The sequence below is a fragment of the Heterodontus francisci genome, chromosome 27, assembly GCF_036365525.1.
Source record: "Heterodontus francisci isolate sHetFra1 chromosome 27, sHetFra1.hap1, whole genome shotgun sequence".
NCBI classification, from domain to species: Eukaryota; Metazoa; Chordata; class Chondrichthyes; order Heterodontiformes; family Heterodontidae; genus Heterodontus; species Heterodontus francisci.
The window spans coordinates 28,509,742-28,526,889 of record NC_090397.1 but is presented as its reverse complement, the minus strand read 5'-3'; the positions used below and the strand labels follow the sequence as shown (position 1 = coordinate 28,526,889).

The following is a 17,148-nucleotide window of genomic DNA, read 5'->3' as shown; positions in this document are numbered from 1 at the left end:
TAAATTCTCAAACTGCCATGGCAGGATTTGAACTTACCTCCTATGGATTACCAGTCCAGTAAGAAAACCACTATGCTACTGTACCCCAGTGTTCCACTTAAGGGGGCAAAATGGAAAATTATCCACTTGCAAGCACTTAATTTTGTAAAATCCATTTTCATTCTCTTAATTTTTTTCATTTTCTTTGCCTGTTTCTGTTTAACATAACTTTGCATCATTGTGATCTTTTTCTTCTTGTTATCTTTGCTTTTTATTACTAATCGACATTTCAATGGCAATTAGGATCGGTACAAATGCACGACAGACCATCGAATCACTGTCCTCTGTCTTACACTATTGTACAAAGTCAAAATCCACCTCATTGCTTTAATTTAGGTTTAATATTTCTTTCTAATAAATACTGCTGATAACTTCATCTGTGTTAGAAATAAGGTCCACAAGAACAGAGTGTTCAGTACCAATACCAAGTTTCAGGGCTCAAATTTAATATACTCGAGGCTACTTATTTCCTAAAATTAGTGAAAGGATAAAGATATACCCATTATTCACTAATCCTAACTTAAGAAGAGCAACTCGCAGTGCACCAGTGTGAATAAGTGTGTTACTCACAACAGCCATTCTTTATGACCCCTGTGAGCAAATCCAGTGTAAATTGTTGTGAAATTATTGAGTAGTATTGCATTCTGGACTGTGTCCACTGTGGCCTCCAATTCAAAAGAGAATTAAATATATCTTTGAAAGGGGAAAAAAATAGCAGGGCTAGGGAAATAGCAGGGAGTAGGACTAATTAGATAGCACTTTCAAAGAGCCAGCATAGGCACAATGGATCCATTGGCCTCCTTCTGTGCTGTAAGATTCTATGATTGATTTCTTTCCAGGAGCAAAGCTGAAGTGTGCTTGAAAAGTGTAATGCCCAACAAAAACGACATAATGTGGACAACTGCCATCCTGTTCCGAAGGTAAAGATTAATGAGAAGCCATACCTGAAATGCCAGCAGCTGCATTATGGTGATGTTTGTTTTATTGAATGCCCTGGTATAAAGATGTAGTGGTGAGTTTTCAATTGAACACCCTGATTTGAAGGAGTATTCTTTTATATGTAGCAAAAATGATCTGGAATTCAATTCTGGCTTGAACACGGGGTCAGAGTCTCAGAGTAAGGGGTCAGCCATTTAGGACTGAGATGAGGAGAAATTTCTTCACTCAAAGCGTCGTGAATCTTTGGAATTCTCTACCCCAGAAAGATGTGGCTGCTAAGTCATTGAGTATATTCAAGACAGAGGTCGATAGGCTTTTGTGTACTAGGGCATTAAGAGATATGGGGATAGTGGGTGAAGGTGGAGTTAAGGTTGGAGATCAGCCATGATCTTGTTGAATGGTGGAATAGGCGCAAAGGGCCAAATGGCCTACTCAGGCTCCTATTGCTTATGTTCTTTAGTATCTGTAATCTCCCTTTTCAGCAAACATACCGTTTTTTGACTGCCACCATTTCTTTTTCCGATCTGGCTCAAAAGCTGTGATAACGTTTTCAATGCGATGGCTGTTGGTAGAGCTGATAGGGTTGTAAGGTAATTTTGAATCACAAGTAAAACACTTTTGTTCATCCTATTTTTTTGAAAAAAAAGAGAGTCTTCAGTATACCATAAACTCATCTATGTAGCCTAATATGAGCATGTTAATTAAGAATCTTAATGAATGTATTGTTGCTGATTAGTCTTGTTTCTGTAAAAATTTAGGAAGGCGCAGCGGCAACGCTAATTGACACAAAAATGACATTGAGGTTTCTGACAATGCCAGTTAATCCTTATTAACATATATATATGAGGCCCCCTCAATGTGATGGGAGCACAGCAACCTGTGTTGAGGTCCTCCTGAAAATCAGAATGGGCGGACTGCCAACAGTAAATTGGCAGATTTTTATCCTCCCAGTTTTTGTCTCTCTACTATCCAATTTACAGGTAAAAACAGGGCAGTAGTGAGGCAAAACTCTGCCCCATCAACTTCACACAAAAGGATCATGCCAACAATAACCTACCAATGATTACACATTTGGATGAATCATCTTGAGAACTTAATGACTGCCAAAATTAAATATGTATTATCATGTCTGAAAAACATACATAATTTTACATTTGTTGATGAAAAAGAAATTAATTCCCCATAAAAATATTAATTATTCTGATTATAAGTGAAAACCCATAAATTCATGTGAAAATAAAGTGGCGAGCTTTTTGCATTTCTTTTCAGCTGCCAATTTTAAAAAATGCTCCTATTTCACTGGATTTGAATCTGAATGAATGTAATTCAGGCAAACGAGACTGAACGAATATGATTTATTACACCTTGCCCTCAGGCAACAAATCTTAATTCTTTACTGCAAAACAGTGCTGCTTAATGTATTGTGGTTCATTCTGGTTTTGGAATGCATTTTAAAGTATAAAAAACATTATTTGTTTCTCAACACACACTCAGACCAATGAATCCAAACATTGATGTGACAATTACTGGGGTAATCTATGTTAAGCTGGATTAATGTTGAAGGGAAATTTATGGAACACCACCATGCCTTCATTAATGGATTACTGAAACTTTTCTACCTATTCACTCTTACCAAGTCATCAAAGTATTCATTTTTCATTGATTGTTTACAGTCTATGGAGCCAAACTTCCAATTAGCTCATGGCAGAAGAAATAAAATGCTGTTTAGCTTTGCAGCAAGTAATGATATTTTGACAATAGAGGTTTCTTCAGACTTTTATCCGAATGTGTGTTCATGCCATTTGTTGCATATCTTGGCCTGTCTGCTCAGGAGCCCCTAACAATACCGTGCACATCTTAATGAAAGCATGAGCTAACTTGTGCAAGGATAATAAAAAACATTCAGTTTGACACTAGAGCGCAAACATCTTTCACACTAAGCTAAACATACAGTTAGGAATTTGTTATCCAGACTTTGAATATTGCACCTTTAAAGACAGGTTATTGCAATTCTTATCACTCCTGAAAGAGCTTCATAAATCACTTGGTCTTGTAATGAAATGCTTTACATAGACATAGAAAACACGCAATCTGTCTAAACCACAAAAAGCCCTCATTCTTTAAGTTTACTCTAATATTTATCATTTTTATGATCTACAACCTGTTTCTGCACGACTAATACCAACTTGTCTTGGCAGAATATTTTTGTATTTTGGAGGCAAAGACATGCAATACGTTTTGTCATGTCGACTTGAAATCTTCGATTATATTTAGTAGATCATGTTGTATCATTATAAAAGACAGACCCAGGACTGGATCAGATGATCATCAACAATCTGTTTAATATGGTGCAAGTAAGGAACCGATGTAGGCCAAATAAAATAAATGGTTATGTTACCCCTGCATAAATGTTCTGGCAGTTTTTTTGTATAACTCTATTTACAGGGCTGCATGTTTTGGCGAACAGTCAGTGGGGACAAGGAAATAAATAAACTGCATGAGAATAGGAAAACAGCCTTTAATTATTGGAAACGTGCTGCTCTCAATGAAATGGGGTTGATGTGCTGCAAAGGAAAGCTCCTACTCCATGCCATCAGTAGGAAGCGATCCAATTATGAAATTTAAAACGTGATATTGGGAGAAATATTGCACCTCTGCTGTATCCATTCTTTGGATGCAGATTGGGGGAAATATTCGTCAGTTACTTCCCACACCCCACGAGCTCCTGTAAATGTCTGATGCCATATTGGGTGGAGCGATATTCGGGTATCCCTGGAGGCTGTCTAGAACAAGTCCCTTGCATATTTTAATGAGAGGCCTAGTGCCTGTTTCAGGACCTCTCCTGGAAATTCATTAGAATGGAGCAGAACATGTGGCGGGCCTGCTTCACTCAGACTTTGGGTTCTTTAGCGGCCTAACCAGCTGATAGGTAAATACTTTCCTCTAAACTTTCCTTCCTGTGGTGTTTCCCCAGGCTCCTCAGCGCTGCTGTGGACTGTTGCTGGCCCACATTAGACCTCTCCTGCTCTCCTTCCAACCGCTTGCTGGTCTTACCTGAGGGCTCTAGCTGGCCAGGTGGCTAGCCCAAATTGGTCCTCTTCAAACTGCTGAGGTGTCTCTGGATGCTTGATTGGCATCCACAGCCGCGAAAAGCATGCCCCAGTTTTGGTCATGTCTTGTGCCTCTACCTTCTAGCATTAACAGTTCTGCACCCGAAATGAGTCAAATGAATTTCTAGTCCATTATCTCTAAGCACTTATTAAATGTTGCTGTCTTCTTTACGTTATAGGTTTTTTCTGTTGAGTTTGTATTAGTTTTGGAATTAAGTAACTTCAGAGCTCTTAGCTTTGTTCATTCAAGTAGAAAATCTCTCAGGTGTGATTGTGAAAGTAGAGACAGCCACAAGACTAACTGCACAGCAACCCTTCTGTTTCAAAATGATCTGATCCTCTGATCAAATTTTCTTTTAGAGAGAGCAGGATCTCAAGACATATAATTTGATCTGTGGTATAGATATTTCTACACATAGGCATTCATTAGCAGAAAGGTCTTTTTGCGTTATGTCAGCTTCCTATCCTGCAGGGGCCTCATGTTTCTCTCTGGTGGTTTGCTTCCACTATGCTTTCTCCCCTTCCATTAACTATTTTTGTGGGAGGTAGACTACAAGTCAGTATTTTAAGGTGATACAGGCAATACTCATTTTTGCATGTTTAATATACAATATCCATGATCTTCAAATGTCTTTAGCTGGGTCACCATTATCTGGGAGCAAAGACTATCAATCACAGCAAATAGTAACCACAGCAAGTAGTAACCGAGAATGCTTTTTAGAATCCAGGGTATAATCAACCAAGCACAATTGGAATCATATGTTACTTCACTAAGTTAAATTGCTGATCCGGTGAAGAGTGTCATGAACATGTGCTATGCCAAATAATGATTTTTAATCCATTGGTTGGAAACCTGAATTAAACTTGAAAACACAGGAGAAAAAGAATTGATAAGGTCACTGCTAACAGCTAAAATGGCCACTGCAATTTGCATCAAAATACCCTACATACCAAGGTATCGAGGTGGAGATGCATGTCTGAATAGCTCTCATCCAGAACAATGGCTTGAGCATTTTGAATGAGCTACCTGCCTCACCTCCATTAGCAAGACATTCAAAGCTATCTTGGAGCATTAACACTGGTGGAGACGAACTCCTCAAGGGATAAACACTGAAACAATGAGACCCAAGCGGGATCGGAATTCTTAGACTTGGATCTCATTAAAGTGCAAAAGATAGTACACTGGACAATCATGTGACAGTTCTCTCCATCTGTGTGAAAACTGGCAGTTTCTTCTTGCTACAACAGACAAGCTGCTGAGTTTTGACCAGTGCAGGACCCAAGTGGGGTCTGTCTACCTCTCTCTCTCTATCCAGGTGACCTTGGACATTCAAACCCTGTCTGCTGGCTGCAGAACATCTCAACCTACCATTGCTACAGACAGAGACCCAGGAAGAAAATCATCTGCATCACTGTCTCCAAGAAAACCCCGAACCAGTGGCCACATCTACCAGCCTGGAACTTCAGGACCACAAATTCATCAGGAAGACAACTAACTCCACTGACTATATATTCTTTTTATTTGATACAGACTTTAATCCAAACAATATATTCTTCTCCAGTCTGTAACCTATTTGTGTGTGTGATTCTTGTGTGCGTGTGTGTGTGTGTAAGTTGGAGCATAGTTTATTATTTTTACTTAGATTGGGCTTTTGTTAAATACAATAAACAAATCTCTTTCTTGTTTAAACTCAAGAAAACCTGTCTGATTGGTTCTTTTATAAGCATAGCACAAAAAGTGTTAAACATTCATTGAATTGGTAAGCACATCCACTGTTTAAAAGAAATAAACCCTATTGCGGTCAAACAAGTAGAGGGACAAGAGGGGAGCCTTTCAAACTCTCCTCACCTGATTGCAACAAGAGTTTCATTCAATGGAAATGGTAATTGGTGATATGAACAACACATGCATTTCTTAGTCTGGGCTTGTTGTGACTCATTCAGTTTGTACTATTTTATCTTCGCAGTATTACTGAGACAGATTTCAGGTCTTCTATGATGGTTGTAGTGTTGCTTCTGGACTCCCCCCCCACTGCTGAATCCATTCCTATATCTAAAAATTGCCTGCATTGGAGGGACTATAATGAGGTCCATTATTAACAATATTTTACACAATAAAAAAGGTCTCCAGCAAATTGCCCTTTTTGAATCCTCAGCCAAAATGGTGATATGTCACTGTATAATATAGATGTTCCAGATTCATAATTTTTAAAATTCATTCATGGTACCCGGGCATCGCTGGCAAGACCAGCATTTATTGCCCATTCCTAATTGCCCTTGTAGTAGTGGTGAGCTACCTTCTTGAACTCCTGCAGTCTATGTTTATTCGTTAATTTATTACTTACTGTATGATTGTGGGCTAAGGTGGAATGCTAATGCAAGATGAATTTAATTTTTTTTTTTAAAGTTATGAACTGACCTGTAAGTGACTTAGGATGCAATATGTTTCAGGTCCATTCAGGCCACAGGTTGAGGAAGCTGAGAGTTGTCTGCTACGGCCTACAAGCAGGTCTCCAAGAGGTGGGTAACAAGATCCAACACTACAATCCTCTTGAGCGTAGACAAAGTTTACCAACACTGTAAGTACATAATACAGATTAGGATCAAATAAATATACAGTTCATTTTCACTGTAGTGCAATCTTAATCAAGACATAAGTGTGGTGTCTGGGGAAATGGCAAAAACAGATTTTTGCAACAGGTCATGCTCATCTGAGGTTGGCAGTTAACTTTTAGATTCTTGTCCTTGTTTTCAAATGCCTTCATGGCCTCGCCCCACTCTATCCCTGTACTCTCCTCCAGTCCTTCAACCCTCCAAGATCTCTGCACTCCTCCTATTCTGGCCACTTGCACACCCTGATTTTTATCCCTCCATAATTGGCAGTCATGTCTTCAACAGCCAAGGCCCTAAGCTTTGGAATTCCCTCCCTAAACCTCTCTGCCTCTCCACTTCACTTTTCTCCTTTAAAATGCTCCTTAAAACCTACCTCTTTGATCACCTGTCCTAATACCTCCTTTTGTGGCATGGTGTCAAATTTTGTGTGGCTATGCTCCTGTGAAATGCACTGCGTTGTTTTACTAAGTTAAAGACACTATATAAATGCAAGTTGTTGTTGTTAAAGCATAATTTTGTGAAATTTTACCTGCATTTGGCTCATGCTGTACCCGGCTTGGAAATGTTTGATATTAATATTAGGAGGGAGAAGTACATTTGTGTTCCATTCTCCAGCACTTAGACACAACTTAGATGAGAGCCAAAAGCATCAGCAAAAAATAATGTGACTGATCAGATCTAATCTTTTTGGAATGCTATAACATGTGAAAATTAATCATCAAACAGTGTAAGTTCAGAAGACAGCATGATTCCAGTTTTCTTTTGGAAGCAAGTCTTAATTTCAGATGGGCATACAGCATTTATTTCCATCATGGACACAAAATGTAGGCAAGAAATCTACGGACATGTATTTAGAGAGGGATCATATAAGACAATTTCCTCTTTTGACCTTTCCCAGTCCTTTCATATATATGTAAGACTCATTGTATAGAGTTAATGGGAATGTTGAGAAGAGGAGAAAGTTAAGAAAATGCAGTGAAATAGCGATGCTTAGAAAAATTGTTTAGGAATATGGAAGAGAGAATGATAATCTTTTGTAAAATACAAATAGGTCTGCTGTAGCCTTGCTCAAAGATAGGCAAAGACAAGTCTCCAGGGGAGAATTTTATGCTCTCCTCCACGGTGAGTTTCGAAGCGGGGTGAGCATAACATTGGGTGGGATGGTGGCAGGGTGTGGTGGGGGGGGGGGTGGGGGGGAGGGCGTGTTCCTGCCACCTTCCCGCCTCTGCCAAAATTTAGTCCGGGGCGGGAAGGCCTGTAAATGGCTTTCCTGTCCTGCTTCCACTTAAGGCCCTTAACGAGGTAATTAATCCCCAATTATGGGCCTCATCTCACCGCCACTGCAATTAGCCGTGTGGCAGGCAGCCCTGTCGCCGCACGGGAAGCATGGAAAACCGTGCGGGCTAGTTCCTGGCATCGGTGGGAGGTCCCTTAGTACCTGAACAAGGGACCCGGCATCGGGAAGGGGGGCCCCCTGTGAGCCACCCATCTTCCCTTGCTACAGACCTCCCCTACACTCCTCTCCCCAGAGATCCCCACCCCGCAATACCCTTCCCACCCTTACAACCTGTGGCCTGGGTCCAGCGCCACTCCTGGGCCTCGGGTAGGTGCACCTCTGGCAGCAGGCACCTCCTCTCCAGTGGAGTTGCTCAGTGGAAGAGTTGCTGGCCTCTGATTGGCCAGCAGCTCTCCGAGGGTGGGACTTCCGGCGCAATCCCATGGAAGGCCTGCCACTGTCCACTTAAGTACCTGATTAGCACTAGATTCGGCAGGCCTTTCGGGGAAGAGACAACTCGGGGTTCTCAGTGTCGCTTTTTCTGGACAACGAGACCCCCGTCACCATCATAAAATCCCGGCCTGTTTCTTTGTAGCTGTTTCAGCTCTCTCCAGCAGTATTGTCTTCACAGAAGAAGATACAAGTTACATACCAGAAATAGAGGGTAACCAAGGAGGTAATAAGAATGAGGAATTTAAAAGTAATTAATATCAGCATAGAAAAATTGTTAGAGACACTTAAGTGACTAAAATCCAACAAATCCTCAGGACCTGATGGCTTACATTCTAGGGTTCTAAAAGAGGTTGCTGCAGAGATAGTGGATTTTCCAAAATTCCCTAGATTCTAGAATCGTCCCAGCAGATTGGAAGTTTGCAAATGTAGCACAGTTACTCAAGAAAGGATGGAGAGAGAAAACAAGGAACGATAGACCAGTTAGCCTGAAATCAGTCATCAAGAAAATACTGGACCTATTATTAAAGAACTCTTAACAATGCAACCGGAAAATCATAGTTTGATCAAAGTCAACATGGTTTTACAAAAGGGAAATCACGTTTGACAAATTTATTAGAGTTTTTTGAGGATGTAACTTGTAGGGTAGATAAAAGGGAACCAGTAAATGTGGTATATATGGATTTCCAAAGGGCATTCGATAAGGTGCCACACAAAAGATATGCAAGATAAGGGCTCATGGAGCTGGGGATAATAGATTTGCATGGATGGGGGATGGTTAATGGACAGGAAGCAGGGACTAGGGAAATTTTCAAGTTGGCAGGCTGTAACTAGTGGAGTACCACAAGGATCAATGCTGGGGCCTCAGTTATTTATAATCTATGTTAATGACTTAGACGAAGGGACCTGGAGTAATGTATCCAAGTTTACCGATGATGCAAAGCTAGGTGGGAATGTAAGCTGTGAGGAGGACACAAAGAGGATGCAAAGAGATATAGACAGCTTAAGTGAGTGAGCAGCAAGGTGGCAGATGGAGTATAATGTGGGGACGTAAGAACAGAAAAGCAGAATTTTTTTAAAAGGTGTTAAACTTTTAAATGTTGATGTTCAGAGAGACTTGGGCGTACTTTCGGCCTTTTGGCTAAGATCAAGTGTAGTATCTGTTCTTATCAGTGCTTATTTGATTGAGAAGAGACCATGATCATTGCCTTTTGATCCTGGGGAAGCTTTGAGTAAAATGGCTATAACCAATTTTCGAGCTTCGGGCCAGGGAGTGCGCAACACCGTTCGGGTGGTCGTGAAGGACAAGGAAGGAGATGCACCGGTCGATCGCACCTTCTTCATCAAGAAAATTCTCTTCGATTGCTGCAGATTTCAAGCGACGGACGTCTTCTGCCTGCAGGATTTCCCCAGCAGTGGATACTTCGACGTGACGTTTCGGAACGTGGCGGGATGCATCAAGTTCCTGAAGGCGTTCAAGGAGAAAGGGGACCGGGCGCCACTATCGATCCTCACAGCGGAGCCGCTCTTCACGCTTCCGTCACAACGGGACCGGGTGGTGACGATTCACCTCTACAACCCCCATGTTCCAGTGGTGGATGTACTCACCTTTCTCGCCAGGTACGTCGAGGTGGCCGGCAGCAGCACTGATGTCAAGGACCCCTTTGGGATCTGGACCAGCAAGCAGCAGGTCGAGGTGACCTTGAAGGTCGATCCCAGTGGAGCCATCATCCACCCTCCCTCCAGCTTCGCTATCGGGGGAAGTCGAGGCTTCTTGGTCTACGCTGGGCAGCCCAGAGTTTGCCGCACCTGTGGCAAATCTGGTCACATGGCAGCCAACTGCAGCACGGTTGTTTGCAAGAACTGCAAGGAGGAAGGCCATCAGACCAAGGACTGTAAGCAGACTAAGTGTTGCAACTTGTGCGGTGCGGCAGGCCATCTCTACAAGACCTGCCCCAAACGTTGCCTCAGCTATGCTCAGGCGGCAAGGTCCAAGGAAAGGCCGGGAGAAGGTTCGACGAAGGCGTCCGCAGTTCGAAAGGAGACCAGCAACCTTCCCTGCAGCGAGGAACTTCAGCCTGAGAAGGAAGGGGAGGCAGCTGAAACCAACGACCCAGCACCTACCCAGCGCCCGGAAACCCCTCCTCCACAGACAGAATCAATGGAGGAGGAGGCAGCAGATGGACAAACAGGTCAGTGGCAAGTGGTCCAGAGGAAAACAACAAAGAAAAAACATCCCAAAGCCACCACCCAAACCAGTGGCAAGAGGAGGCTCTCTTCTGAATCAGACTGCAACAACTCCTCTTCACTGGATGGGGAAATGCTGGAACGACAGCCCCTTCAAAAGAGGCGGCAGAACTCCGAGATGGATGATAAGGCATCCCAGCCCCCGGGCACTGGAAGCTGTGATGGGCCCGGCATGCCCCAACCCCAATGCCCCACACGTAACGACGTGGCCAACGCATCTCAGCTCCGGGACACCGGGAGCAAAGACACGTCTGGCGCACCTGAGCTCCGGGAGACCGGGAGCTGTGATGTTTTCGAGGAGGAACAGATGGAAGCAGCTGAGGACAACCCAATGCTCTCTGCCTACAAGACCCCCCCGATGTCACCCGAGCGGCACAAACCCTGCATGAAAAATCAGGAGGGGTTTCTGAGCCCAACCAACGTGAAACTGCTTGCGCACACGATGGGTATGCAGGAACATCCCGAAGGACTGGGACTAGCGAGGACAAATGGTATGGGAAGCAACAACTAATTTTTAGTAAAAAATGGGTGTAAGAATTGCTTCCATTAATGTGCGTAGCATTAAATCTACTACGCGATGTGTTTCAACCTTGGATTACCTTGCCAAGGTCAAAGCTGACCTACTGTTTCTGCAGGAGTGTGGAATACCACACCTCAGCACCTACAGGCAGTGGTCGCGATGGTGGTCCCACGGGCCATCGATCTGGTCCAGGGGTAATGATTGCCGTTCCTCCGGCCTGGGTATTCTGCTGCGGGGAGGTAACTTCACCATCTCCGAAGTTAAGGAGGTGGTGGGCGGCCGCCTCCTCGTAGCAGACGTGATGTACAACAACGCTCCGCTCCGGTTGATCAACGTGTACGCCCCGGTACAACGCAGCGAGCGGCTGACCGTCTTCCAGCAGCTCCCACTGCTGCTGGCGACGTCCAGGCCGGTCATCCTAGGCGGTGACTTCAACTGCATCATCGATGCGGCTGGACGATCCGGCAGTGACGACAGCAAACTGGACGCTACGTCCAGATTCCTAATAGAAACAGTTAAGGATGCCAAACTGCACGACGTCTTCAGCAAACCTGCAGACGGAGCGCAGCGCAGCGCAGATACACATGGTCAAGATCGGACGGGTCTGCCCGTTCCAGGATTGACTTCCTGTTTGTGTCCCGTGCTGTCACGGTCGGATCCACCGACGTCAAGCCGGTGTTCTTCTCCGACCACTGCCTCTTACTGGCCGACTGTCACTTACAGGACGACCAGCGGGTTGGCAGAGGGACGTGGAAGCTCAATGCGACACTGCTGACCCCAGAGAACGTTGAGGAACTCAAAAGGGATTACAAAGGTTGGAGGACCGTGAAACCCCTCTTTGAGTCTCCAGTTCACAAAGGTGTTCAGAAGGCGAGAGAGAGACAGAGGGAACTGTCCCGACTCCAGAAAATTATGCAAAATCTACTCCGGTTGCAGTCAATGGGGGTCGAGGTCAAGGAGGACCTGCAAGAGGTGAAGAGCCAGCAGGCCTCGCTCTTTGCCAAGGAGGCCTCCAAGATCATCTTCCGGTCCAGAGTCCGCTCCATCGAGCAGGATGAGACGTGCTCGCGTTACTTCTTCCAAAAGGTACACAGAGAGAGCTCTGTTATCAGCAGCCTGAAGGAAGAAGATGGCTCGGTAATGTCTTCGCAGTCCGACATACTAAGGATCAGCAAATCCTTTTATGCTGGGCTGTATGACGCGAAGCCCACAGACAGCAAAGCCTCCCAGTCCTTCCTGTCATCTATCACAGAGGTCTTAGATGACAGCAGGAGGGAGGGACTGGACAAGCCGCTAACTCTGGATGAGCTGACAAAGGCCGTCGAGTCTTTCGAGACGAGTAAAACTCCCGGGAGCGACGGCTTACCGGTCGAGTTGTACTCGGCCCTGTGGGACTGGGTCGGCCCGGACCTGCTGGAAGTATACGAGAGTATGCTCCTGGCCGGCAGCACGTCAGAGTCCATGAGAAAAGGCATCATCACCCTCATTTACAAGCAGAAGGGGGAGAGGGCAGAAATCAGAAATTGGCGGCCCATCTCAGTGCTTAATGTTGATTACAAGATTCTGTCCAAAGTCATAGCCAGTCGAGTCAAGTCTGCTCTGGAGTTGGTGATTCACCCCGATCAGACCTGTACTGTACCCGGCAGGAAGATCTCTGATAGTCTCGCGCTACTCAGGGATACGATCGCCTACGTACGGGACAGGAGGGTGGACACCTGCCTCATCAGCCTGGACCAGGAGAAGGCTTTTGACAGGATATCGCACACCTACATGATGGACGTGCTTTCCAAAATGGGGTTTGGGGAGGGAATCTGCAATTGGATCCAACTGCTCTACACAAACATCAGTAGCGCAGTCTCAATCAACGGGTGGGAATCGGAAAGTTTCCCGATCAAATCTGGAGTCAGACAGGGCTGCCCTCTGTCCCCGGTCTTGTTTGTTTGCTGTATTGAACCCTTTGCTGAGTCTATTAGGAAGGATGCGAGCATAAGAGGGGTGACAATCCCAGGCAGCGGAGGCACTCAGGTTAAAACCTCCCTGTACATGGATGACGTCGCCGTCTTCTGCTCGGATCTGCTGTCCGTGCGCAGACTGATGAGCATCTGCGACCAGTTCGAACTGGCCTCGGGAGCCAAAGTTAACCACGGCAAGAGCGAGGCCATGTTCTTTGGCAACTGGGCTGACCGATCCTTTGTCCCCTTCACCGTCAGGTCAGACTACCTGAAGGTGCTGGGGTTATGGTTCGGAAGGGCCGGGGCGTGCACCAAAACATGGGAGGAGCGAGTAGCCAAGGTACGACAAAAGTTGGGCATGTGGGGGCAGCGATCTCTCTCCATTGTGGGTAAGAACCTGGTCATCAGGTGCGAGGTGCTCACGTTGTTGCTCTACGTGGCGCAGGTCTGGCCCATACCCCACTCCTGCGCCGTGGCAGTCACCCGAGCCATTTTCCGCTTCGTCTGGGGATCTAAAATGGACCGGGTCCGGAGGGACACGATGTTCAAATCTCTGGACAAGGGCGGGAAAAGTGTACCCAACGCGGCCCTCATCCTGATGACCACCTTCGTGTGCGGCTGCATCAAGCTGTGTGTAGATCCCCAGTACGCAAACTCCAAGTGTCACTACGTGCTGAGGTTCTATCTGTCCCCGGTGTTGCGAAGGATGGGCCTGGTCACATTGCCGCGGAACGCTCCGTGCAGTTGGGCGGTGCCGTACCACCTATCCTTCGTGGAGCAGTTTCTGCGGGAAAACACCTTTGACCACCGGTCCATCAAGCAGTGGTCTGCACGGAATGTCCTCAAGGCCCTACGGGAAAAGGAAACGGTGGATCATGTCAGATGGTTCCCCGAGCAGACTGTCAAAGTCATTTGGCGGAATGCCTCATCACCAGAACTTTCAAACAAGCACCAAGACGTAGCTTGGCTGGTGGTGAGAAGGGCCCTCCCCGTCAGATCCTTCATGCACACCCGAAGTCTCGCCCCCTCCGCACAGTGCCCCCGCGTTGGCTGTGGTGGGGAAGAGACGGTCGCCCACCTCCTCCTGGAATGTGTCTTTGCAAAGCAGGTGTGGAAAGCGATGCAGTGGTTTTTGTCAAGGTTCATCCCAAGCAGCTCTGTAACACAGGAGTCTGTGGTCTATGGGCTGTTCCCAGGGACGCACACCGAGACAAACATCAACTGCTGCTGGAGGACTATCAATTCGGTGAAAGACGCCCTTTGGTCTGCCCGAAACTTGCTGGTCTTCCAGCGCAAAGAGTTGTCCACCACCGAATGTTGCAGACTGGCACATTCCAAGGTCCAGGACTACGTGCTGAGGGACGCACTAAAGCTTGGGGCAGCCGCAGCAAAGGCTCAATGGGGAAAGACCACAGTGTAAGGTTCCCCCACCAAGCTTGCCTGAGGGGCTGGATCCATGGGAAACCCCTCGAACTGTATCGTTAATATTCTCAATTGCTGTAAAGGTAAAACTGTAATTGACATGACAATTGTGAAAAGGAAGGGTTGGGAAGAAACTCATGACAGTATTGAAGGAAACTGATCTCCCTTGCAATGTTTGTATTTTTTGGTGCTGTTTGGAAACTGTCTGGCAATGTAATTTTTACAGATGTTTATGAATAAAGTATATTTTGGAAATAAAAAAAAAAGTACTTGTACAAGGAACACAAAAGTTAGCATGCAGGTACAGCAGGCAATTAGGAAGTCAAATTGAATTTTGGCCTTTATTGCAAGGGGATTGAAATACAAGAACAAGAAAGTCTTGCTACAATTGTATAGGGCTTTGGTGAAAGCACACCAGTACTGTGTACAGTTTTGGTCTCCATATCTAAGGAAGGATATACTTGCCTTGGAAGCAGTATAGTGAAAGTTCATTGGATTGGTTCCTGGGATGACAGGGTTGTTCTATGATGAGAGGCTGAATAAATTGGGCCTAAACTCTCTGTAATTTAGAAGAATGAGAGGTAATCTCATCGAAACATACAAGATTATGTAAAAGCTTGACAGGGTAGATTCTGAGAGGTTGTTTCCCTTGGCTGGGGAATCTAGAACACGGGGATAGAGCCTCAGGGTGAGGTGTTGATCATTTAGGACTGAGATGAGGAGAATTTTTGGAATTGTCTACCCCAGAGGGTTGTGGATGCTCCACCGTTCAGTATATTCTAGGCTGGGAGACAGATTTTTGATCTGTCAGGGAATAAAGGGCAGTGGGCAGGAAAGTGGATTTGAGGCAAAAGCTCAGCCATGATCGTATTGAATGGTGGAGCAGGTTTGAGGGGCTGTATGGTCTACTCCTGTTCCTCATTCTTATGTTCTTATTTATGTGTTTGCCTCCCTATTCTTGTCTGCATTATTTGAAAGGTAGAAGCCATGTATTAATGGACGAAGGTGAAGGTGAGGCAAAGAAAGTGGTAACACCTGCCAAAGGAAGAATCAAAGCTACAGGCAAGCAATAAACGTGAAATTCAGGTGTTTGAGAAAAGGTAGGAAAGAAACAATGGTGTATTGATGTGCAATACTATACCATTGTATGGATAACTTTAAAGATTTTAATGGAAATGAAAAGATTCATTGTGCATTTTATGTTATAAATGCTATTTGCACAGCTAAATCTTCAACTTTGTCAATAATAGAAACGGTGTTGGCACCATTTTGAAAAATAAATTCAGCAATTTGATTGGTTGAAGTTGCAGCTTTCAAGGGCTGAATTTTTGGGAGCGGAGGGTGGTGGGTGTGGAATTTCGCTCCTCCGGTCAGTGTGCCAGTTCCTTGGCTCCATCCCATCCTTGGGCCATTTTCCCAGAGGCGGGATGGGGGGGTCGGCAGGGTGACCCACTTGCAAGCTGCCGGTAGCCGACTCACCTAATTAAAGGACTATTAAGCCAGAGGCTGACTTGGATTTTCTGCCGAAGGCAGTGGGGAGCAGGGTAGCTGCCTGCAGACCACTTCCCAGTGGCAGATCAAGTGGTCAGTTCTCCAGGCAGGCTTAGAGGCCCTCCCCGCCTACCTGGCTTCAGTTGCAGCCACAGACTGCCCTGTGGGGGGTTGAGGGGGGACTTCCCCCCCCTCACAATGGTGGCCTGGCAACTTGATCTTTTTTTTCTAAATTTAACAAAATTGGAGAGAGAGTGCCTCCATCTTGGGGTGCCCTCTCCCTCACTTACCTGCCATGGCATCTTGCTGCTGCTTCCTATTGGCCCTCCAGCTTCAAGAGGCCCTCATCCTCAATTGGATGGTGAACCTGCCCTCTGGCTAATTTGGGGAAAATCACAAGTGAGTGACTGTTCACTACATAGTGCGAGCTTCTGACCCCCATTGTGCTTGATGGCATGGTCCTGAAGCCCACAGGGAAAATCCTGCCCATAGTGTTTGTTTTGTGTCAGTCCTTTCAATGAATCCATTCAGATAAGTTGGTTATTTGCCAATGAGACACGCATTTGTTATGGTCAGGTGGCCGATGGTGTGGCTTGTTCCCATTCTTCACGGGGAGATCATGTCTAACTAACTTGATTGAATTTTATCGAGGAGGTGACTAGATGTGTAGATGAGGGTAAAGCAGTTGATGTAGTCTACATGGACGTCAGTAAAGTTTTTGATAAGGCCCCGCATGGGAGATTAGTTAAGAAGTTAGGAGCCCATGGGATCCAGGCAATTTGGCAAATTGGATCCAAAATTGGCTTAGTGGCAGGAGGCAGAGGGTGATGATCGAGGGTTGTTTCGGTGAATGGAAGCCTGTGACCAGTGGTGTACCGCAGGGATCGGTGCTGGGACCCTTGCTGTTTGTAGTGTACATTAATGATTTAGATTTGAATATAGGAGGTATGATCAGTAAGTTCAAAGATGACTCGAAAATTGGTGTTGTTAGTAGTGCTGAAGAAAGCCTTAGATTACAGGACGATATAGATGGGCTGGTAAAATGGGCGGAGCAGTGGCAAATGGAATTTAATCCTGAGAAGTGTGAGG

General features: G+C 45.4%; 1 protein-coding gene, 1 long non-coding RNA gene and 1 pseudogene across 4 annotated transcripts in view; 2 read left to right on the top strand and 1 right to left on the bottom strand.

Moving 5' to 3' along the window:
- LOC137384718 (laminin subunit beta-4-like) overlaps positions 1–17,148 on the bottom strand; it is a 148,924-nt gene that overhangs the window by 108,810 nt on the left and 22,966 nt on the right. Inside the window, exons 3-4 of the mRNA XM_068059036.1 lie at positions 6,508–6,665; positions 1,470–1,605 (exon numbers count right to left, since the gene is read on the bottom strand). Of these exons, the coding sequence (XP_067915137.1) occupies positions 1,470–1,605; positions 6,508–6,665 (294 nt within the window). The remainder of the gene's footprint in view (positions 1–1,469; positions 1,606–6,507; positions 6,666–17,148) is intronic.
- Positions 1–17,148, top strand: part of LOC137384719 (uncharacterized) — an 81,709-nt gene that overhangs the window by 45,003 nt on the left and 19,558 nt on the right. The window contains exons 3-4 of one of the 3 annotated variants that reach the window (XR_010977645.1): positions 6,540–6,608; positions 15,551–15,668. This is a non-coding gene — a long non-coding RNA (uncharacterized lncRNA). Of the gene's footprint in view, positions 1–6,539; positions 6,668–15,546; positions 15,669–17,148 lie in introns of all 3 variants that reach the window. The other 2 variants (XR_010977646.1, XR_010977644.1) reach the window with 2 other exon arrangements.
- Positions 9,552–9,657, top strand: LOC137385061 (U2 spliceosomal RNA; annotated as a pseudogene).